At 52.2% G+C, this 24,517-nt stretch overlaps 1 protein-coding gene across 1 annotated transcript in view; it reads right to left on the reverse strand.

The window, feature by feature from the left end:
* Positions 1 to 24,517, reverse strand: part of LOC139232663 (multifunctional procollagen lysine hydroxylase and glycosyltransferase LH3-like) — a 75,811-nt gene that overhangs the window by 38,772 nt on the left and 12,522 nt on the right. The window contains exons 4-8 of the mRNA XM_070863124.1: positions 13,129 to 13,292; positions 7,513 to 7,625; positions 6,171 to 6,234; positions 4,539 to 4,636; positions 164 to 265 (exon numbers count right to left, since the gene is read on the reverse strand). Of these exons, the coding sequence (XP_070719225.1) occupies positions 164 to 265; positions 4,539 to 4,636; positions 6,171 to 6,234; positions 7,513 to 7,625; positions 13,129 to 13,292 (541 nt within the window). The remainder of the gene's footprint in view (positions 1 to 163; positions 266 to 4,538; positions 4,637 to 6,170; positions 6,235 to 7,512; positions 7,626 to 13,128; positions 13,293 to 24,517) is intronic.

Consider the following 24,517-nt stretch of genomic DNA (forward strand, 5'->3'; position numbering starts at 1 on the left):
CACACAGATGTAGAGAGGAGAGAAAGAGACAAAGAAAGAGGAGAGAGAGGGAGTAGCTGGGGAGGATAGGGAGGCAGATGCATACACACAGACACTCGCTCTGCGACACAGCCGCTCTCCCCGATACACCGCCCGCTCTGACACGCTCGGCTGTGAGGTTTACCTGTAATAGCGACAGGTCCAATAAATCTTCTTCACAGATTCCACAGCCAGTCTCGTGGGTCCAGGCATTGGGAATATAATTCCCCAGGTAATTCAGCTGGAGCTAGGAGCGAAGGGGGATGTTTAACATTTGCGGGGTGAACACACGCACACGCTCTGATCCTCGGGGGGGGGGGGGCGGGGGGGCGAGGGGAAATTGACCCGAGGGGTACAGGGTCTCTGGGTCACCTTCCTCACTCCCCTGCATCCCCCTTATGAGAAGCTGAACTGACCTCAGAGACATCCCAGCGATGGAGTGCTATATGATGCGGATATGCACGTGTGCGAGATATGTCGTGCGTGAGGCAACTAGCAATGCGGAAATGCACCGAAGAATTGTGTCTCCGACTCCACAGAATCATAGAAATTTACAGCACGGGAGGAGGCCATTCGGCCCATCGTGTCCGTGCCGGCCGACAAAGAGCCACCCAGCCTAATCCCACTTTCCAGCTCTCGGTCCGTAGCCCTGCAGGTTACGGCACTTCAAGTGCACATCTAAGTACTTTTTAAAATGTGGTGAGGGTTTCTGCCTCTACCACCCTTTCAGGCCGTGAGTTCTGCCCCAGACCCCCACCACCCTCTGGGTGAAGACATTTCCCCTCAAATCCCCTCTAAACCTCCCCCCAATTACTTTCAATCAATGCCCCCTGGTTGTTGACCCCACTGCTAAGGGGAATAGGTTGGGTGAACAAAAGCTTGGTCAAAGAGGTAGGTTTTAAGGCACGTCTTGAATATTGTGTAGACAGTGAGTGAGTGAGCGTGTTAATATTCACCCGGTTATTGAGGACACTGAAGTGTAGAGGAACAGAGGGACCTGGGAGCGCAGGTCCACAGATCCCTGAAGGTAGCAGGCCAGGTGGATAAGGTGGTTAAGAAGGCATACGGAATACTTGCCTTTATTGGTCGAGGCGTAGAATACAAGAGCAGGGGGGTTATGCTTGAACTGTATAAAACACTGGTTAGGCCACAGCTGGAGTACTGCGTGCAGTTCTGGTCACCACATTACAGGAAGGATATGATTGCACTGGAGAGGGTACAGAGGAGATTTACCAGGATGTTGCCGGGACTGGAGAATTTTAGCTGTGAGGAAAGATTGGATAGGCTGGGGTTGTTTTATTTGGAACAGAGGAGGCTGAGGGGAGACCTGATTGAGGTGTATAAAATGATGAGGGGCCTGGATAGAGTGGATAGGACGGACCTATTTCCCTTAGCAGAGGGGTCAACAACCAGGGGGCATAGATTTAAAGTAATTGGGGGAAGGTTTAGAGGGAATTTGAGGGGAAATGTCTTCACCCAGAGGGTGGTGGGGGTCTGGAACTCACGGCCTGAAAGGGTGGTAGAGGCAGAAACCCTCACCACATTTAAAAAGTACTTGGATGTGCACTTGAAGTGCCGTAACCTGCAGGGCTACGGACCGAGAGCTGGAAAGTGGGATTAGGCTGGGTGGCTCTGTCAGCTGGCAGACATAGTTTTACACAGAATAGTCACTCAAATATCTAGAACTTATAAATATTTAAATAACTTATAAGAATATATAAATATTCACTAGAGTTTAGAAGAATGAGAGGGGATCACATTGAAAGGTATAAAATTCTGACGGGGTTGGACAGACTGGATGCGGGGAGGATGTTTCCCCGGGGCTGGGAAGGCTAGAACAAGGGGTCACAGTCTCAGGATACGGGGTAGGAAATTTAGGAGCGAGATGAGGAGAAATGTTTTCACTCAGAGGCTGGTGAACCTGTGGAATTCTCTACCACAGAAGGCTGGGGAGACCAAGTCAGTGAATATATTGAAGAGGGAGACAGATAGATTTCTAGACATAAAAGGCATCAAGGGGTATGGGGAAAAAGCAGGAATATGGTGTTGATAGAGGATCAGCCATGATCATATTGAATGGCGGTGCAGGCTCGAAGGGCCGAATGGCCTACTCCTGCTCCTATTTTCTATACGGCACAGAAACAGACCATTCGGCCCAACCAGCCCATGCCGGCGTTTATGCCCCACTCGAGCCTCCTCCCATCTTTCCTCATCTAAATCTATCAGCATAACCCTCTATTCCCTTCTCCCCCATGCGCTTGTCCAGCCTCCCCCTTCAATGCATCGATATTATTCGCCTCAACCCCTCCCTGTGGCAGCGAGTTCCACATTCTCACCCCTCTCTGGGTAAAGGAGTTTCTCCTGAATTCCCCATTGGATTTCTGGGTGACGATCTTATATTGATGGCCTCTAGTTATGCTCTTCCCCACAAGTGGCTAGATGGCCTACTCCTGTTCCTAATTCTTATGTTCTTATGTTCTCTCTGTATCCACTCGATCAAAAACCTTTCATCATTTTAAAGACCTCTATTAGATCACCCCCTCTGCCTTTTTTCGAGATTAAAGAGACCCAGCCTGTTCATCCTTTCCTGATACGTACACCCTCGCATTTCTGGTATGGTCCTTGTAAATCTTCTCCGCTCCCTCTCCCGTGCCTCTATATCCTTTTTATAATATGGCGACCAGACACGATGGGTTGAATGGCCTCCTTCGTTGCCGTAAATTTCTAGGAGATGTTAGACATCCTGGAGCGATGTATGTCGGACATCTTGGGGAGTTAAGGGTTAACAGTTGAACTTCTTTGCATCTTAAAGCAACAGGCTCTACAATATAAACAGAATGGCATTGCAGTGTGGAGAGGAGAACACATGGCGTGTTTTCTCAAATGTGAAGTGCATGTGTAAGGGAGTGAGTGTTAGTAACGACATCTCCCGCGAATGGTTTAGTCTTGGGGTAATAAACAGGGGTAGTGTGTCCTTCTGCTAAAGACAGCAGTTGGTGACGGAAGTCTTGTTTGAGCGATCAAAACAGAAAACGCCGGAAATATTCAGCGGGTCAGGCAGCAGCTGTGGCGAGAGAAACAGAGTTAACGTTTCGGGTCGATGGCCCGTCTTCAGAGCTGGAAAATGTTAGAGATGTGACAAGTTTTAGGCAAGGCAGAGAGGGGGAGGAAAAAAGAAAAGGGAAGGTCTGTGATAGGGTGGAAGGCAGGAGAGATTAGAGAGACAAAAGGTGATGGTAATGGGACAAGAAAAGAAACTAAAGATCGGTCCAGATAGGGTGCCAATGGCAGAATTGTCAATAGTTGCCGTTTGCAAAATTAGGGTCAGAAATTGTTGAACTCGATGTTGAGTTCGGTAGGCTGTAAAGTTGTACCCCTGTGTTATACAGTGACAGACCTGTACGCACCAGTACTGTACCCCAGTGTTATACAGTGATAGACCTGTACCCACCAGTACTGTACCCCAGTGTTATACAGTGACAGACCTGTACCCACCAGTACTGTACCCCAGTGTTATACAGTGATAGACCTGTACCCACCAGTACTGTACCCCAGTGTTATAGTGACAGACCTGTACCCACCAGTACTGTACCCCAGTGTCAGACCTGTACCCTCCAGTACTGTACCCCAGTGTCAGACCTGTACCCTCCAGTACTGTACCCCAGTGTTATACAGTGACAGACCTGTACCCTCCACTACTGTACGCCAGTGTTACACAGTGACAGACCTGTACCCACCAGTATTGTACCCCAGTGTTATAGTGACAGACCTGTACCCACCAGTACTGTACCCCAGTGTTATACAGTGACAGACCTGCACCCACCAGTACTGTACCCCAGTGTTACAGTGACAGACCTGTACCCACCAGTACTGTACCCCAGTGTTATACAGTGACAGACCTGTACCCACCAGTACTGTACCCCAGTGTTATAGTGACAGACCTGTACCCACCAGTACTGTACCCCATGTTATACAGTGACAGACCTGTACCCACCAGTATTGTACCCCAGTGTTATACAGTGACAGACCTGTACCCACCAGTATTGTACCCCAGTGTTATACAGTGACAGACCTCTACCCACCAGTACTGTACGCCAGTGTTATACAGTGACAGACCTGTACCCACCAGTACTGTACGCCAGTGTTATACAGTGACAGACCTGTACCACCAGTACTGTATCCCAGTGTTATACAATGACAGACCTGTACCCACCAGTACTGTACCCCAGTGTTATACAGTGACAGACCTGTACCCACCAGTATTGTACCCCAGTGTTATACAGTGACAGACCTGTACCCACCAGTATTGTACCCCAGTGTTATACATCTCTAAATGCTCCATTAGGCACAACCCACGGGTTCAATAGAGAGAAGATGGGGTGATTTGCTGAGTGTTTACCGCAGTTTAAATGTTGGTTACACAACAATTTCCCTCACCCACCATCACACCTTCCTGAAACCCCAGTGACGACCCATTCGCGAGTCAGCGGCAGTGAGTGAGTGGGCCTGTGCCCGGTTACCTTAGTAGGCCCGTTGCCATGGACGACCACCGGCAACGTGTCCTGGGCGATGTTGCGGACTCTGGCCAATCCTTTCTCAAACTTCAGAACAACTTCCTCTGCAAGATGGCGGGACACGGGGATGGTTAGCGTGGAGAGGCGGCAGTCGGTAACGTCAGACAGAAACACACAACACCACCACCACCACCCCGCCGGGGTCAGGGGCCATTGATCGGAGGCCGGAACCGCGCCCGACTTTGGCCCGGGGTCACCAGGGCCCGACTCCCGCTCCGACCAGCACCGTGCCCGCGATCGGCGCCCCCCAACGGCACGGGCTGGGCATCGAACCGGCAGCAGTTTGGGCGTCCCTGGCTTGGCAACATGCTAGGCCGAGATGTAAACGTAGAGCCAGGCCGGGAGTCAGTCACTGTCCCCGGCAAACGCTCCCTCCCTGTGAGAGGGGAAAGAGGTACTGCACAGCGAGGTGGGGGAAGAGAGAGTCCACACGGTGAGGTGGGGGGAGGGAAAAAGAGAGGCTCAGCACGGTGAAGGGGGATGGGGGGGGGGGGGGGGGAGGGGGACATTCCGCGCTGAGACGGTGAGATGGGAGCCACCGGGGTGAGGAGCAGGACATAGAAACACAGAAAATAGGTGCAGGAGTAGGCCATTCGGCCCTTCGAGCCTGCACCACCATTCAATATGATCATGGCTGATCATGCAACTTCAGTACCCCATTCCTGCTTTCTCTCCATACCCCTTGATCCCTTTAGCCGTAAGGGCCACATCTAACTCCCTTTTGAATACATCCAACGAACTGGCCTCAACAACTTTCTGTGGTAGAGAATTCCACAGGTTCACAATTCTCTGAGTGAAGAAGTTTCTCCTCATCTCGGTCCTAAATGGCCTACCCCTTATCCTTAGACTGTGACCCCTGGTTCTGGACTTCCCCAACATCGGGAACGTTCTTCCTGCATCTAACCTGTCCAATCCTGTCAGAATTTTATATATTTCTATGAGATCCCCTCTCATTCTTCTAAATTCCAGTGAATAAAGGCCCAGTCGATCCAGTCCCTCCTCATATGTCAGTCCAGCCATCCCGGGAATCAGTCTGGTGAACCTTCGCTGCACTCCCTCAATAGCAAGAACGTCCTTCCTCAGATTAGGAGACCAAAACTGAACACAATATTCCAGGTGAGGCCTCACCAAGGCCCTGTACAACTGCAGTAAGACCTCTCTGCTCCTATACTCAAATCCTCTCGCTATGAAGGCCAACATGCCAGTTGCCCTCTTCACCGCCTGCTGTACCTGCATGCCAACTTTCAATGACTGATGTACCATGACACCCAGGTCTCGTTGCACCTCTCCTTTTCCTAATCTGTCACCGTTCAGATAATATTCTGCCTTCCTGTTTTGGCCACCAAAGTGGATAACCTCACATTTATCCACATTAAACTGCATCTGCCATGCATTTGCCCACTCACCTAACCTGTCCAAGTCACCCTGCAGCCTCTGAGCATCCTCCTCACAGCTCACACCGCCACCCAGCTTAGTGTCATCTGCAAACTTGGAGATATTACATTCAATTCCTTCATCCAAATCATTGATGTAGATTGTAAATAGCTGGGGTCCCAGCACTGAAAGTCAGTGACTTACCCAAAGCACCATTGAGGTTTTGGAAGATTGTGGATCGATGATCGAGTGTCATCTTGTACTTCTCCTGCAGGAAGAGTGAGCAAAACCAGCAGGTGAACTTTTCAGGCTCCTCCACCGGCCCCCCCCGAACAGAAACGAAGCCCCCACAGCGAGCAGGAACAAACAAGGGGGAGGAGAGCAGAAAGGGCTTGCATTTATACAACAGCTGATCACAGCCCTTGGCAACATCCTTGCAACGTCCCAAAGCGCTTTACAGCCAATGAAGTACTTCTGGAGTGTGGTCGCTGTTGGAATGTGGGAAACGCGGCGGCCAATTTGTGCACAGCAAGCTCCCACACACAGCAATGCGATAAATGGGCAGTTAATCTGTTTTTTTTTTAAAGTGATGTTGGTTGAGGGATTAATAATTTTCAGGACACTGGGAGAACACTCCTGTTCTTCTGAGAGAGTGATCTTCTAAGTCCACCCGAGAGCAGACGGGGCCTCGGTTTAACGCCTCATCCGAAAGATGACATCTCCGACAGTGCGGCGCTCCCTCAGTACTGCCCCTCCGACAGTGCGGCGCTCCCTCAGTACGGCGCTCCCTCAGTACGGCCCCTCCGACAGTGCGGCACTCCCTCAGTGCTGCCCCTCCGACAGTGCGGCGTTCCCTCAGTACCGCCCCTCCGACAGTGCGGCGTTCCCTCAGTACCGCCCCTCCGACAGTGCGGCGCTCCCTCAGTACCGCCCCTCCGACAGTGCGGCGCTCCCTCAGTACCACCCCTCCGACAGTGCGGCGCTCCCTCAGTACTGCCCCTCCGACAGTACGGCGCTCCCTCAGTGCGGCGTTCCCTCAGTACCGCCCCTCCGACAGTACGGCGCTCCCTCAGTACCGCCCCTCCGACAGTGCGGCACTCCCTCAGTACCGCCCCTCCGACAGTGCGGCACTCCCTCAGTACCGCCCCTCCGACAGTGCGGCGCTCCCTCAGTACCGCCCCTCCGACAGTGCGGCGCTCCCTCAGTACCGCCCTCCGACACTCCCTCAGTACCGCCCCTCCGACAGTGCGGCACTCCCTCAGTACCGCCCCTCCGACAGTGTGGTGCTCCCTGCCAATCTCAGACCGGTGAACATTATAGGGCCTCCAAGGTCGTGGAAATAAGGCAGAAATACTCGCTCTCATTGATATGCTGTGATTCTTACGTGCGGTTGAGGGAGATGGAGAGAAGGTGGGATTGAGGGAGATGGAGAGAAGATGAGATGGAGGGATGTGGTGGGAAGGTGTGGGTTGTGGGTTGACCCACCGAGGAAATGGTTATTTTTATTTTGCCCGACGCTCCCCCTGTTGCGGAGATTATGACTCACCCTGAGAACGGGGTTGAGGTAAATCTTGGTGTAGAAAAGCTGGTCATCATCGTCATCCTTAAACTTCCACTGCTGGACGATGTTGTTGATGTACGGCGCGTGCCCAATAAACCCTGTGGCACAGCAAACCACATCGCGGTTAAAGGGAGGGAGAGGGGCCACGAATTCAGGTTCCCCTATAATTCACCAATCTCCCCCACCCCCAACACTCACGCTCACTCATACTCTCTCTCTCGCTCACACTCACACGTTCTCACACACGCTCTCGCTCGCACACACGTGCACACTCATGTACCTGAACCCACGACACACACGTGCACACTACACACATGTTCACACTCATGTACCTGAACCCACTACACACACGTGCACACTCACGTACCTGAACCCACGACACACACGTGCACACTACACACATGTTCACACTCACGTACCTGAACCCACTACACACACGTGCACACTCACGTACCTGAACCCACGACACACACGTGCACACTACACACATGTTCACACTCACGTACCTGAACCCACTACACACATGTGCACACTCACGTACCTGAACCCACGACACACACGTGCACACTACACACATGTTCACACTCATGTACCTGAACCCACTACACACACGTGCACTCACGTACCTGAACCCACGACACACACGTGCACACTACACACATGTTCACACTCACGTACCTGAACCCACTACACACACGTGCACACTCACGTACCTGAACCCACGACACACACGTGCACACTCACGTACCTGAACCCACGACACACGTGTACACTCACGTACCTGAACTCACGACACACACGTTCACACTCACATACCTGAACCCACTACACACACGTGCACTCACGTACCTGAACCCACGACACACACGTGCACACTCACGTACCTGAACCCACTACACATACGTGCACACTCACGTACCTGAACCCACTACACATACGTGCACACTCACGTACCTGAACCCACGACACACACGTGCACACTCACGTACCTGAACCCACTACACACACGTGCACACTACACTCACGTACCTGAACCCACGACACACACGTGCACACTCACGTACCTGAACCCACTACACATACGTGCACACTCACGTACCTGAACCCACTACACACACGTGCACACTCACGTACCCGAACCCACTACACGCACACGTGCGCACTCATGTACCTGAACCCACTACACGCACACGTGCACACTCACGTACCTGAACCCACGACACACACGTGCACACGACACACATGTTCACACTCATACCTGAACCCACTACACACACGTGCACACTCACGTACCTGAACCCACGACACACACGTGCACACGACACACATGTTCACACTCATACCTGAACCCACTACACACACGTGCACACTCACGTACCTGAACCCACGACACACACGTGCACACTCACGTACCTGAACCCACTACACACACGTGCACACTCACTTACCTGAACCCACTACACATACGTGCACACTCACGTACCTGAACCCACTACACATACGTGCACACTCACGTACCTGAACCCACTACACACACGTGCACACTGACGTACCTGAACCCACTACACGCACACGTGCACACTACACACACACGTGCACACTCACGTACCTTAACCCACATGCACACTTTTCTTTTAGTCATTCACAGGATGTGGGCGTCGCTGGCAAGGCCGGCATTTATTGCCCATCCCTAATTGCCCCTTGAGAAGGTGGTGGTGAGCCGCCTTCTTGAACCGCTGCAGTCCGTGTGGTGACGGTCTTTTTTTGTAGCAGCTGTGTACAACTGAGTGTCTCGCTGGGACATTTCAGGGGAGCAGTCAAGAGTCAACCACATTGCTGTGGGTCTGGAGTCACGTGTAGGCCAGACCGGGTAAAGGCGGCAGATTTCCTTCCCTAAAGGACATTAGTGAACCAGATGGGTTTCTACGACAATCATGGTCACCATTTCAGACACAAGATTTTTTTTATTCCAGATTTATTTAATGAGCTGAATTTATATTCCCCAGCTGCCCCGGTGGGATTTGAACTCATGTCTCCGGTTTATTAGTCCAGGGTCTAGATTATTCGTCCAGTAACATAACCGCTGTGTATACACACACACACACACACGAAATAGGAGCAGGAGTAGGCCATACGGCCCCTCGAGCCTGCTCCACCATTTAATTCGATCATAGCTGATCTGACCATGGACTCAGGATGTAACAAACAGGGTGGATAAAGGGGAACCAGTGAATGTGGTGTATTTGGACTTCCAAAAGGCATTTGATTAAGGTGCCACATAAAAGGTTACTGCTCAAGATAAAAGTTCACGGGGTTGGGGGTAATATATTAGCATGGATAGAGGATTGGCTAACTAACAGAGAACAGAGAGTCGGGATAAATGGTTCATTCTCTGGTTGGCAAACAGTAACTAGTGGGGTGCCGCAGGGATCAGTGCTGGGACCCCAACTATTTACAATCTATAACGACTTGGAAGAAGGGACCGAGTGTAACATAGCCAAGTTTGCTGACGATACAAAGATGGGAAGAAAAGCAATGTGTGAGGAGGACACACCAAATCTGCAGAAGGACATAGACAGGCTAAGTGAGTGGGCAAAAATTTGGCAGATGGAGTATAATGTTGGAAAGTGTGAGGTCATGCACTTTGGCAGAAAAAAATCAAAGAGCAAGTTTTTATTTAAATGGAGAAAGATTGCAAAGTGCCGCAGTACAGCGGGACCTGGGGGTACTTGTACATGAAACGCAAAAGAATGGTCTGCAGGTACAGCAAGTGATCAGGAAGGTCAATGGAATCTTGGCCTTTATTGCAAAGGGGATGGAGTATAAAAGCAGGAAAGCCTTGCTACAGTTGTACAGGGTATTGGTGAGGCCACACCTGGAGTACTGCGTGCAGTTTTGGTTTCCATAGTTACAAAAGAATATACTTGCTGTGGAGGTAGTTCAGAGAAGGTTCACTCGGTCGATCCCGGGGATGAGGGGTTTGACTTATGAGGAAAGGTTGAGTAGGTTGGGCCTCTACTCATTGGAGTTCAGAAGAATGAGAGGTGATCTTATCGAAACGTATAAGATTATGAGGGGGCTTGACAAGGTGGATGCAGAGAGGATGTTTCCACTGATGGGGGAGACTAGAACTAGAGGGCATGATCTTAGAATAAGGGGCCACCCATTTAAAACTGAGATGAGGAGGAATTTCTTCTCTCAGAGGGTTGTAAATCTGTGGAATTCACTGCCTGTGGAAGCCGGGACATTGAATAAATTTAAGACAGAAATAGACATGTTTCTTAAACGATAAAGGGGATATGGGGAGCGGGCGGGGAAGTGGAGCTGAGTCCATGATCGGATCAGCCTTATTTAATGGCTTGAGGGGCCTTATGGCCTACTCCTGTTCCTATTTCTTATGTTCCCTGCCCGCTCTCCACAACCCCTTATCGGTACGCACACGCGTGCGCACGCACACATACACATGCACGCACATTCACACGCGCACATGCACACACGCACGAGGAAATATGGGTTAAATGACCTATAATACGTTCAAAAGAGAAACCTGAGCTGGTTAAACGGTTTTAGTGCTATTAAATCCAAGCCGATAGGAGGAAGGATAAATCAAAGTAGTTCAAGACATAAAAGAGAGACAAAACAAACAGCAGGTGACCTACTGAGGGAGAGGGCGGGAAGTCATGCCAGAAATTTCTCTTATTCCACTTCCTTCAATCGCCTCCAGTTATCACCACTAATGACAGGTCACCATCTCCCGCTTTTCACTGAAGCTCATTACACATCATTCTACCCCCACTTCTTGGTGTGCACAGGGTGAAATAAATCTGTGTGTTACCCACATGCTCGCCCTTGGGAGGGGAAGAGGCACGGGAACAGCTTTAGTAAGGATTTATGGCCTTTAGTAACCCAACCTTGGACGTTAAAAACTGATCAATTTTACTACCAACATGCAAAATGATTATACTACCAACACGTCAAGATTATCAATTTTATAACAAACATGCAAATCCTCAGGTAGATTTTTTTTCTACCTATCTCATGCCAGGCACTCAACGTGCCAATGAAAGCAGGCGAACCGGAATCTTCCGGGGCGTTACTGAAACGGATCATCAGGGGAGCGGTTAGACGGTGAGATTCTCTCAATTACCTGCACTTGCCCTCATCCATGCCTTTGTTACCTCCAGACTTGACTATTCCAACGCACTCCTGGCCGGCCTCCCACATTCTACCCGACATAAACTGGAGGTGATCCAAAACTCGGCTGCCCCGTGTCCTAACTCGCACCCAGTCCCACTCACCCATCACCCCCTGTGCTCGCTGCCCCCGTGTCCTAACTCACACCGAGTCCCGCTCACCCATCACCCCCTGTGCTCGCTGCCCCGTGTCCTAACTCGCACCGAGTCCCACTCACCCATCGCCCACTGTGCTCGCTGCCCCGTGTCCTAACTCGCACCGAGTCCCACTCACTCATCGCCCCCCTTTGCTCGCTGCCCCGTGTCCTAACTCGCACCGAGTCCCGCTCACCCATCACCCCCTGTGCTCGCTGCCCCGTGTCCTAACTCGCACCGAGTCCCGCTCACCCATCGCCCCCTGTGCTCGCTGCCCCGTGTCCTAACTCGCACCGAGTCCCGCTCACCCATCACCCCCTGTGCTCGCTGCCCCGTGTCCTAACTCGCACCGAGTCCCGCTCACCCATCACCCCCTGTGCTCGCTGCCCCGTGTCCTAATTCGCACCGAGTCCCGCTCACCCATCGCCCCCTGTGCTCGCTGCCCCGTGTCCTAACTCGCACCAAGTCCCGCTCACCCATCACCCCGTGCTCGCTGCCCCGTGTCCTAACTCACACTGAGTCCCGCTCACCCATCACCCCCTGTGCTCGCTGCCCCGTGTCCTAACTCACACTGAGTCCCACTCACCCATCGCCCCCTGTGCTCGCTGCCCCGTGTCCTAACTCGCACAGAGTCCCGCTCACCCATCACCCCCTGTGCTCGCTGCCCCGTGTCCTAACTCGCACCGAGTCCCGTTCGCCCATCACCCCCTGTGCTCGCTGCCCCGTGTCCTAACTCGCACCAAGTCCCACTCACCCATCACCCCCTGTGCTCACTGACCCACACTGGCTCCCGGTTAAGTAACGCCTCAATTTCAAAATTCTCATCCTTGTTTACAAATCCTTCCATGGCCCTCGCCCCCTCCCTCTCTCTGTAATCTCCTCCGGCCCCACAACTCCCCCCCCCCACCCCCCTCCTCACCCCCCCACCCCTCCCACGAGATATCTGCACTCCTCAAATTCTGCCAAGTTTTGGATCACCTCGAGTTTACGCGAAACGTCAGGCAGGACAGCGTTGGAATAAGTCAAGTCTAGATGGCACTAAAGTGCGGGTGAGGGCTTCAGCAGCCGATGAGCCGAGGCAAGGGAGGAGACGGGTGGCTTTAAGTGGGGGGGGGGGGGGGGGGGGGGAAATTAATCCTGCGGACCTGCTTTCCGAAACCTCAGTGTCCGTTACCTAGAGTGCACGAATAGAAAGTCGGAAGGGCTCACGTATATAACAAGACGTGTTCCCTGCAACATCAGAGAGTCAATATATTAAACAAAAATACCTCACCTCCGGAATTAAGATATCGCTTCCCTGTGCGGACCATTGGGTACTTGTCCGCCAGTGACTGGTCGGGCCAGACAAATCCTTCTGCCGCGAAAATGACCTTGTGATTAAACTGCATGAACTTCTTCAACAGTTCCAGCGGGGAGCCAGCAAAGATGACATCATAACTGCGGAACAAGATGGAGGGAGTGGACACATCACTTGGGCGACCACGTGGAATCCCCCCACCAGGGGGCAGAAGAACGCAAGAAATAGGAGCTGGAGTCGGCCATTCGGCCCCTCGAGCCTGCTCCGCCATTCAATAAGATCATGGCTGATCCGATCATGGGCTCAGCTCCACTTAATGCCCGCTCCCCATAACCCGTCACTCCCTCATCGCTCAAATCTCTCTACCTTAAATATATTCAATGACCCAGCCTCCACAGCTCTCTGGAGCAGCGAATTCCACAACCCTCAGAGAAGAAATTCCTCCTCATCTCCATTTTAAATGGGCGACCCCTTATTCTGAGACTATGCCCCCTAGTTCTAGATTTCGCCACAAAGGGGGGAAACATCCTCTCTGCATCTACCCTGTCGAGCCCCCTCAGAATCCTTTACATTTCAATAAGGTCACCTCTCATTCTTCTAAACTCCAACGTGTATAGACCCAACCTGCTCAACCTTTCTTCATAAGTCAACCCCCTTCATCTCTGGAATCAACCGAGTGAGCCTTCTCTGAACTGCCTCCAATGCAAGTATATCCTTAAATTAAGAGACCAAAACTGCACGCAGTACTCCAGGTGTGGCCTCACCAATACCCTGTACAGTTGTAGCAGGACTTCCCTGCTTTTATACTCCATCCCCCTTGCAATAAAGGCCAACATTCCATTGGCCTTCCTGATCACTTGCTGTACCTGCATACTAACTTTTTGTGTTTCATGCACAAGGACCCCCAGGTCTCTCTGTACTGCAGAGACAGAGAAACAGTGCAACTGAATTACGCACAGCAAGCTCCCACAGACTGCAATGTGATAATGACCAGATAATCTGGATTTTTTTTGTTAGGTTGATTGAGGGATAAATATTGGCCCCAGGACGAGAACTCCCCCTGCTCTTCTTCAAAATAGTGGCCGTGGGATCTTTTACGTCCACCTGAGAGGGCAGACCGGGCCTCGGTTTAACGTCTCATCCGAAAGACGGCACCTCCGACAGTGCGGCGCTCCCTCAGTACCGCCCCTCCGACAGTGCGGCGCTCCCTCAGTACCGCCCCTCCGACAGTGCGGCGCTCCCTCAGTACCGCCCCTCCGACAGTGCGGCGCTCCCTCAGTACTGCCCCTCCGACAGTGCGGCGCTCCCTCAGTACCGCCCCTCCGACAGTGCGGCGCTCCCTCAGTACTGCCCCTCCGACAGTGCGGCGCTCCCTCAGTACCGCCCCTCCGACAGTGCGGTGCTCCCTCAGTACCGCCCCTCCGACAGTGCGGTACCCCCTCGGTCCCTCGGAGTCGAAGATGACTTGCTTCCACGTGAATACGGAGTTCTCAGGCGACTGAAGAGTCCAATGTGGGACCTACAGTCTTTGTCGCAGGCCGGGGCAGATGGTGGTCGGAGGGAAGGGGTGGGTGGGGAGTTTGGTTTGCCGCACGCTCCTTCCGCTGTTTGTACTTGGCCTCTGCACGCTCTCGGCGACGAGACTCGAGGTGCTCAGCGCCCTCCCAGATGCACTTCCTCCTCTTAGGGCGGACTGGTCTTTGGCCCAGGGACTCCCAGGTGTCGGTGGGGATGTTGCACTTTGTCAGGGAGGCTTTAAGGGTGGTCCTTGTAACGTTTCCTCTGCCCACCTGGGGCTCTCGCTTGCTGTGAAGGAGTTCCGAGTAGAGCGCTTGCTTTGGGAGTCTCATGTCGGGGCATGCCGACAATGTGGCCCGCCCAGCGGAGCTGGTCGAGTGTGGTCAGTGCTTCGATGCTGGGGTTGTTGGCCTGGTCGAGGACGCTAACGTTGGTGCGTCTGTCCTCCCAGAGAGAGTCTGTCCCGAGAGAGAATACTGACGTTGGTGTGCTTACCCTGCCGTTGGAGTTTGCAGACTCTCTCAGTGCTGACACTGGGAGTCGGCCTGGATTGTGGGCTCAGGTCTCTGGAGTGGGGACTTGAACTCACCACCTTCAGGCTCGGAAGCGAGAGACACAGGGAGATACCCACCGACTGGAGGGATTGGAGAGGGGGGGGCGGGGTTCTGGTTGATAGTCATCACTGGAGTCAAGGCCTTGTTGGGAGCAGGACCTCCAAGCGGTCTACCTCCTCGCAGCTTTTAATACAGAGCAGGGACCAGAAGTAGGACAAGAGTCCGATCCACTCAATGGGAGCAACATACCATTGCAGAGTCTTAAATTTCTCCCGTTTGAATCAGTTCTAATCTCCTTTGGCTCTGAATCTGTACACTCCTTGTTCTGTAGCCTGGAATCGCTTACTAATGCAGAACAGGTAAACTTAAACCATTAAACTCTCAACAAAGGAGAGTGTCGATTGCAATGGTTTCAGAGTCAGGCGCTGCACAGATTGGGAGCAAGCTCAACTCGATGAATCATCGACAACGTTAACAGAGGCGCACACACACACACACACACAGTCCGTTAGTATCGGTTCGACAACAACAGGGTGCTCAAGTGAGCCAGACACCAGGCCCACCGCACCACCTCCCGGGGTCCTCAACCGGCCAAGACCCAAATGCGATGCAACTCCCCCTACTTTCCATGGAGGCCCAACACAGCCTGGGTTTGGACAGAGTCAGCTCAGACCAAAGACAAGTCATAATGGGACAGTTTACAAGAAGCGCTACTCTGTATCTAACCCCCTGTACCTGCCCTGGGAGTGTTTGATGGGACAGTGTAGAGTGAGCTTTACTCTGTATCTAACCCGTGCTGTACCTGCCCTGGGAGTGTTTGATGGGACAGTGTAGAGGGAGCTTTACTCTGTATCTAACCCCGTGCTGTACCTGCCCTGGGAGTGTTTGATGGGACAGTGTAGAGGGAGCTTTACTCTGTATCTAACCCTGTGCTGTACCTGCCCTGGGAGTGTTTGATGGGGCAGTGTAGAGGGAGCTTTACTCTGTGTCTAACCCCGTGCTGTACCTGCCCTGGGAGTGTTTGATGGGATAGTGCAGAGGGAGCTTTACTCTGTATCTAACCCGTGCTGTACCTGCCCTGGGAGTGTTTGATGGGACAGTGTAGAGGGAGCTTTACTCTGTATCTAACCCATGCTGTACCTGCCCTGGGAGTGTTTGATGGGACAGTGTAGAGGGAGCTTTACTCTGTATCTAATCCCCTGTACCTGCCCTGGGAGTGTTTAATGGGACAGTGTAGAGGGAGCTTTACTCTGTATCTAACCCCGTGCTGTACCTGCCCTGGGAGTGTTTGATGGGACAGTGTAGAGGGAGCTTTACTCTGTACTCAGGTGGACGTTAAAGACCCCATGGCCACTATTTTGAAGAGCAGGGGAGTTATCCCCAGTGTTCAGGGCCATTATTGATCCTTCAACCAACCACACCAAAAACAGATTATCTGGGTCATTATCATATTGCCTGTCTGTGGGAGCTTGCTGTGCGCAAATTGGCTGCCGTGTTTTCTACATTACAACTGTGACTACACTTGAAAAAATACTTCATGGGCTGCAAAGTGCTTTGGGACGTCCTGAGGTGGTGAAAGGTGCTATATAAATGAACGCCCTTTCATTCTATAAAACAAACCTGGTTTCCTTCAAACCTTCAATCCAAAATGCAAAAGTTTGAAAAGTCCAGAAATAAGTACCGAAAGTTCTAATTCCCCTTTCTGCCTTGATAAACAGAACATAAGAAAATAATAGGAGCAGGAGTCGGCCATTCGGCCCCTCGAGCCTGCTCCACGGCTGATCATCGACCTCAACTCCACTTTCCCGCCCGATCCCCATATCCCTCGATTCCCTTAATATCCAAAAATCTATTGATCTCGGCCTTGAATATACTCAACGACTGAGCCTCCACAGCCCTCTGGGGCAGAGAATTCCAAAGATTCACCACCCTCTGAGTGAAGAAATTCCTCCTCATCTCAGTCCTAAATGGCCGACCCCTTATCCTGAGACTGTGTGACCCCTGGTTCTAGACTCCCCAGCCCGGGGGGAAACATCCTCCCTGCATCTACCCTGTCAAGAAATTTGTACATTTCAATGTTTCATTTTGAAACGTATTTGCTTCATGGGGTCTTTGCTTAAGAATCCATAGCAACACATGGCTATTAAGAACTAGTTAGCTTATTAGCAAAAGGTTTAGCAATCACACGACGCATTACCGGTTCATCCACCAGGCTCACAACCACCTGCCCCATCGTGGATCCCCCGAACCCAACTGGCTGGGGTTTTATTGAGTCTGGTGAACATCACGTGACTGGCTAAGCCACTCCCACCTCAACAGCTCTACCAATCGGTTAGCATTCTCACTGGTGCATACATTACACATTCAAATAATGCTTGAAGACAGAGGGTTGGAAGAGAAGCTTCCAAAGATTGGAGAAAGGTTCCATTTTCTACAATACAACTAAGCCTCAAAGACATGGATGGGCTGGTGAAATGGGCGGGCACGTGGCAGATGCAATTTAATGCAGAAAGGTGCGAGGATGAACGAGGAGAGGCGATATAAACTAAAGGGTACGATCCTAAAGGGGAGTGCGTGAACAGAGAGATCTGGGGGGGGGGGTTACAAAAGCTAAATACCGCGGATGCTGGAATCGGGAAATAAAAACTGAAACGTGCTGGAAATACTCAGCGGGTCGGGCAGCGGCCGCGGAGAGAGAAACAGAGTTAACGTTTCGGGTCGGCGACCCTTCCTCAGAACCGACGAATGTTCGGAATGAACGGATTCTTAAGGAGCACCTGAAAGGGGGAAGAGGAGGAAAGAACAAAAGGGAAGGTCGGTGATAGACAGGAGAGATTAGAGAGACAAAAAGGGAACGATGGGCCGAACTGAATTGGTAATGACCGAGGTTAGAAAAAGGTTAGTCGGGATAGGGTGTGAATGGCGAAGTAATGACCAGCTGCCATAGGCAACAAAAAAAAAAACATAAGCTCGGGGGCGGGCGGGGAGGCCAGAGATACCGCTCTGAAATTGTTGGACTCGATGTTGAGTCCAGAAGGATGTAAAGTGCCCAAACGAAAGACCTGGGGGGTATATGTGCCACAGAGCGTTGAAGGTGGCAGGGCAGGTTGAGAAAGGGGTTAAAAAAGCTTACAGGATCGTGGGCTTCATAAATAGAGGCGTAGAGTACAAAAGCAAGGCAGTGATGATGAACCTGTATAAAACACTGGTTCGGCCCCAACTGGAGCATTGTGTCCAATTCTGGGCACCACACTTTAGGAAGGATGCGAAGGCCTGAGAGAGGGTGCGGAGGAGATTTACGAGAATGGTTGCAGGGATGAGGGACTTCGGTTACGGGGACAGACTGGAGAAGCTGGGGCTGTTCTCCTCGGAGCAGAGAAGGTTGAGAGGAGATTCGATCGAGGTGTTCGAAATCAGGAGGGGTCAGGACAGAGTAGACCGAGAGAGAAACTGTTCCCATTGGTGGAAGGGTCGGGAACCAGAGGACGCACAGATTTAAGGCGATTGGCAGAAGGACCAAAGGCGACATGAGGATAAACTTTTGAGTATAGGAGCAGGGAGGTCTTACTGCAGTTGTACAGGGCCTTGGTGAGGCCACACCTGGAATATTGTGTTCAGTTTTGGTCTCCTAATCTAAGGAAGGACGTTCTTGCTATTGAGGGAGTGCGCCGAAGGTTCACCAGACTGATTCCCGGGATGGCAGGACTGACATATGAGGAAAGACGGGATCAACTGGGCCTTTATATACTGGAATTTAGAAGAATGAAAGGGGATCTCACAGAAACATATCAAATTCTAACAGGATTGGACAGGTTAGATGCAGGAAGAATGTTCCCGATGTTGGGGAAGTCCAGAACCAGGGGTTACAGTCTAAGGATAAGGGGTAAGCCATTTAGGACCGAGATGAGGAGAAACTTCTTCACTCAGAGAGTTGTGAACCTGTGGAATTCTCTACCACAGAGAGTTGTTGAGGCCAGTTCGTTAGATATATTCAAAAGGGAGTTAGATGTGGCCCTTACAGCTAAAGGGATCAAGGGGTATGGAGAGAAAGCAGGAATGGGGTACTGAAGTTGCATGATCAGCCATGATCATATTGAATGGTGGTGCAGGCTCGAAGGGCCGAATGGCCTACTCCTGCACCTATTTTCTATGTTTTTTACGCAGCGAGTGGTTAGGATCTGGAATGCGTTTTCCGAGAGGGCGGTGGAGGCAGACTCAATCGCCGCTTTCAAAAGGGAGTTGGATAAGTACCTGAAGGAAAAAATTTAGCAGGGCTACGGTGAAAAGGCGGGGGAGTGGGACTGGCTGAGGTGCTCTTGCAGAGAGCCGGCACGGGCTCGATGGGCCGAATGGCCTCCTATGCTGTGCTGTAACCATTCTGTGATTCAAATTCCTCCCTCACCAGCAGCCCATTGAGTTCAAAATCCTGCAGAAAAACGCCACAAAGAGCTGAAAGAAAACGGCCTCTAGGCCCCAGGCCTTGGCTCGACTCCCGCTTTCTTTTTCTGGGTCAGCTCAGGTGCGGGCACCTGGCCGAGTTTCTAGGAAGCTGGAGGCTCCGACGGCCAAGCTCAATGAGCGTCCCCCTCCTGCGGGAGACTGGGGGTGGGGGGGTGGGAAGATAAGTCAAAGGTCAGCCGGCCTACCGAGCAAAAATCGGCCTTCACTCCGCCTCAACAACAACAACTTGCATTTATATAGCGCCTTTAACGTAGTGAAAGGTCCCAAGGCGCTTCACAGGAGTATTAAGAGATTTGACATCGAGCCACATAAGTAGAAATTAGGGCAGGTGACCAAAAGCTGGGTCAAAGAGGTTGGTTTTAAGGAGCGTTTTGAAGGAGGAAAGAGAGATAGAGAGGTTTAGGGAGGGAGTTCCAGAGCTTGGGGCCCAGGCAACAGAAGGCACGGCCACCGATGGTGGAGCGATTATAATCAGGGATGCTCAAGAGGGCAGAATTAGAGGAGCGCAGATATCTCGGGGGGTGGGGGGAGCTGCTGGAGAAGATTACAGAGATAGGGAGGGACGAGGCCATGGAGGGATTTGGGATTTGAAAACAAGGATGAAAGTTTGGAAATTGAGATGTTGCTTAACTGGGAGCCAATGTAGGTCAGCGAGGGTGTGATGTGCTCAGCTCTGGCCTTGACTATTCCAACGCATTCCTGGCCGGCCTCCCACATTCTATCCTACGTAAACTAGAGGTGATCCAAAACTCGGCTGTCCTGTGTCCTAACTCACACCCAGTCCCGCTCACCCATCACCCCCTGTGCTCGCTGCCCCGTGTCCTAACTTGCACCGAGTCCCGCTCACCCATCACCCCTGTGCTCGCTGACCCCGTGTCCTAACTCGCACCGAGTCCCGCTCACCCATCACCCCCTGTGCTCGCTGACCCCGTGTCCTAACTCGCACCGAGTCCCGCTCACCCATCACCCCCTGTGCTCGCTGCCCCGTGTCCTAACTCGCACCGAGTCCCGCTCACCCATCACCCCCTGTGCTCACTGTCCTGTGTCCTAACTCGCACTGAGTCCCACTCACCCATCACCCCCTGTGCTCACTGTCCTGTGTCCTAACTCGCACCGAGTCCCGCTCACCCATCACCCCCTGTGCTCACTGTCCTGTGTCCTAACTCGCACCGAGTCCCGCTCACCTATCACCCCCTGTGCTCACTGACCTACATTGGCTCCCAATCTGGCAATTTTTAAATTCTCATCCTTGTTTTCAAATCCTTCCATGGCCTCCCCAGCACCCACCCCCCCCCGCCCCCGCCGCCTCCCAGAGATCTCTGTGTCAGCGCTCCTCCAATTCTGGCCTCCTGAGCATCCCCAGATTTCCATCACTCCACCATTGGTGGCCGTGCCTTCAGCTGCCTGGGCCCCAAGCTCTGGAACTCCCTCCCTAAACCTCTAAATTGAAGGTCTAAATTGGGTCGGGTCTTGAGATTATGAAGACCGCACAACAAATCAACTGAATGTGCCAAAGTAAAACAGAACGGCCTATTGTCAGCTCAGTGGGCAGCACACGCGCCTCGGAGTCAGAAGGTTGTGGGTTCCAGTCACTCCAGTGACTCGAGCACATAAATCCAGGCCGACACTCCCAGTGCAGTGCTGAGGGAGCGCCGCACTGTCGGAGGGGCCGTCTTTCGGATGAGACATTAAACCGAGGCCCCGTCTGCCCTCTCAGGTGGATGTAAAAGATCCCACGGCCACTATTTTGAAGAAGAGCAGGGGAGTTCTCCCCGGTGTCCTGGGGCCAATATTTATCCCTCAATCAACACTGGCTTATATTGCCAGTTTAGAAGATTGATCTAATCGAGATGATTGAAGGAGTTGACGGGGTAGATACAGAGAAATGATTTCCTCTGGTGGAAGAGTCCAGAACAAGAGGGGCGCCACCTTAAAATTAGAGCCAGGCCGTTCAGGGGTGACGTCAGGAAACACTTCTTCACACAAAGGGCAGTGGGAATCTGGAACTCTCCTCTCTCCTCTCTCCTCTCTCCTCTCTCCTCTCTCCTCTCTCCTCTCTCCTCTCTCCTCTCTCCTCTCTCCTCTCTCCTCTCTCCTCTCTCCTCTCTCCTCTCTCCCCCCAAAAGCCTGTGGATGCTGAGGATCAATTGGAGCTTTCAAGTCTGAGCTCGGTAGGTTTCTCTTGGTGCGGGTATCGAGGAATACGGAGCACAGGCAGGTAAATGGAGTCGAGGTACAGATCAACCGTGACCTGATTGAATGGCGCAACAGGCTCGAGGGGCTGAATGGGCCTCCTCCTGTTCCTGTGTAACAGGCTCAAGGGGTTGAATGGCCTCCTCCTGTTCCTGTGTAACAGGTTCGAGGGGCTGAATGGGCCTCCTCCTGTTCCTGTGTAACAGGTTCGAGGGGCTGAATGGGCCTCCTCCTGTTCCTGTGTAACAGGTTCGAGGGGCTGAATGGGCCTCCTCCTGTTCCTGTGTAACAGGCTCGAGGGGCTGAATGGGCCTCCTCCTGTTCCTAAAGAAACAGACTCGAGGGTCTGAATGGGCCTCCTGTTCCTAATGTTCCCAGCGATCCCACCCAGCCCTCGGGCCGCCAAGTCGGAATATTTCTCGAGGATTATTCCTGGCGGCCAGCCTGGGCCACGCTCCGACAAAGATTCTTGGCAGGGTCCTTTCGAAAAATTAGAAAGCAGAGTCGAGAGAGTGAGAGAGAGAGAGAGAGAGAGAGAGAGAAAAAAATCAGACGGCAATAGAAATTCATCTTCTGAAATTCCACTCGAGGCCTGAATGGGGCCTTCTGTTTCCACAACACGCCACCCCACCTCCACACGACTCGCGTCTGCAGTCCGGAGAGAGTGTAAGCGGATACGGCACCGACTGTGAACAGTCGCTCTCTTGTCTGCAGGTTACCCCTCAGCCCCGATAAGCTGCAGTAAAAGGCACCAAGCCTACTCTGCTCAGAAGGTGAAAGCGAAGCCTTCCTCACACCCCCCCACAACCCCCCTTAATAACCCACGCAGCCACCCCCCCCCCCCTTTATATTATGGGCTGGGTCTCCCACACGTACGTCGCCTTCCGACCATTTCACCCTCCCCACGCAGAAGAGTTTACAACAACTTTTGCCAGTCTTCTGAAAGTCGTGCATCTATATAGCACCTTTAACCACCTCCGGATGTCCCAAAGCGCTTTGCAGCCAACGAAGTACTGTTTGAGGTGTAGTCACTGTGGGAAAACACCATTTTGCGCACAGCAAGCTCCCACAGACAGCAATGTGATACTGACCCAGCTAATCCGCTTTTAGTGATGTTGGTCGAGGGATAAATATTGGTCCCGGGGAGAACTCCCCCTGCTCTTCGAATTTGTGCCACGGGATCTTTCACATTCACTTGAGAGAGCAGGCTCTCTCCCCATAGTCCTGTATCAATCCCAAACTAATCCCACTGCCCCGCTCTCTCCCCATAGCCCTGTATCAATCCCAAACTAATCCCACTGCCCCGTTCTCTCCCCATAGCCCTGTATCAATCCCAAACTAATCCCACTGCCCCGCTCTCTCCCCATAGCCCTGTATCAATCCCCAAACTAATCCCACTGCCCCACTCTCTCCCCATAGCCCTGTATCAATCCCAAACTAATCCCACTGTCCCGCTCTCTCTCAATAGCCCTGTATCAATCCCAAACCAATCCCACTGTCCCACTCTCTCGCAATAGCCCTGTATCAATCACAAACTAATCCCACTGCCCCGCTCTCTCTCCCCATAGCCTGTATCAATCCCAAACTAATCCCACTGTCCCGCTCTCTCCCCATAGCCCTGTATCAATTCCAAACTAATCCCGCTGCCCCGCTCTCTCCCCATAGCCCTGTATCTTACTCTGCTTCAAATATTCATCCAATTTCCCAGTAAAAGATGCACTGGCCTCTGCCTCAACTAGTGCGTGTGGCAAGGCATTCTGCACTCCAACCACCCTCTGGGTGAAGAAATCTCTCGTAAGCTCTCTCCTCGATGAGTGGCAATTCTAAGTTGAAGAGCCCCTTTTGCCAAGAACTGAAGCCATATCTGGGCAGGCACACACCTGGGTACACACTGACCTGCCAAGCACACAGCAAGGAAGTTAATGTTTCACTTGGATGCCTTAATCTACAGAAGCTCAAAGCAGCCAAATTGGCAAATACTTACAGCACAGGTTAGATACAGAGTAAAGCTCCCTCTACACTGTCCCATCAAACACTCCCAGGGCAGGTACAACACGGGGTTAGATACAGAGTAAAGCTCCCTCTACACTGTCCCATCAAACACTCCCAGGGCAGGTACAGGGGGTTAGATACAGAGTAAAGCTCCCTCTACACTGTCCCATCAAACACTCCCAGGGCAGGTACAGCACGGGTTAGATACAGAGTAAAGCTCCCTCTACACTGCCCCATCCAACACTCCCACTTCTGTATCATGGTCTGAAGTGTGATAGATGTATTCTAGAAGCCTTGCATGTAATTTAGGCACAACGGTGATATATTGCTCATCAGTGAATGCTATCCCATAGTATTTTGCGTGCAAGGTCTTGCTTTAGTGAACAAGAGGGTTGGGTGGTTGCTAGGGTAGGCCCAGGTTGTTACCAGGGCAGGCCATGGGTCGTTGCCAGGGCAGGCCACGAAAGATGGATATACCCGGGCCCCAAGGTGAAAGGTCAGTGGCTTAACACATTGCATCACCCTGCTCCTCCAACTACTGGTAGACCTCCCGTGACATTGCACGTTGGAAGCCAAGGCCAAGAGCAGCAGAGCCAGAGGGGCAAGGGATAAAAGCAGAGAAGTGGAGCTAGTTGGAGTGCAGGAGT

Source organism: Pristiophorus japonicus, chromosome 20 (genome assembly GCF_044704955.1).
Source record: "Pristiophorus japonicus isolate sPriJap1 chromosome 20, sPriJap1.hap1, whole genome shotgun sequence".
NCBI classification, from domain to species: Eukaryota; Metazoa; Chordata; class Chondrichthyes; family Pristiophoridae; genus Pristiophorus; species Pristiophorus japonicus.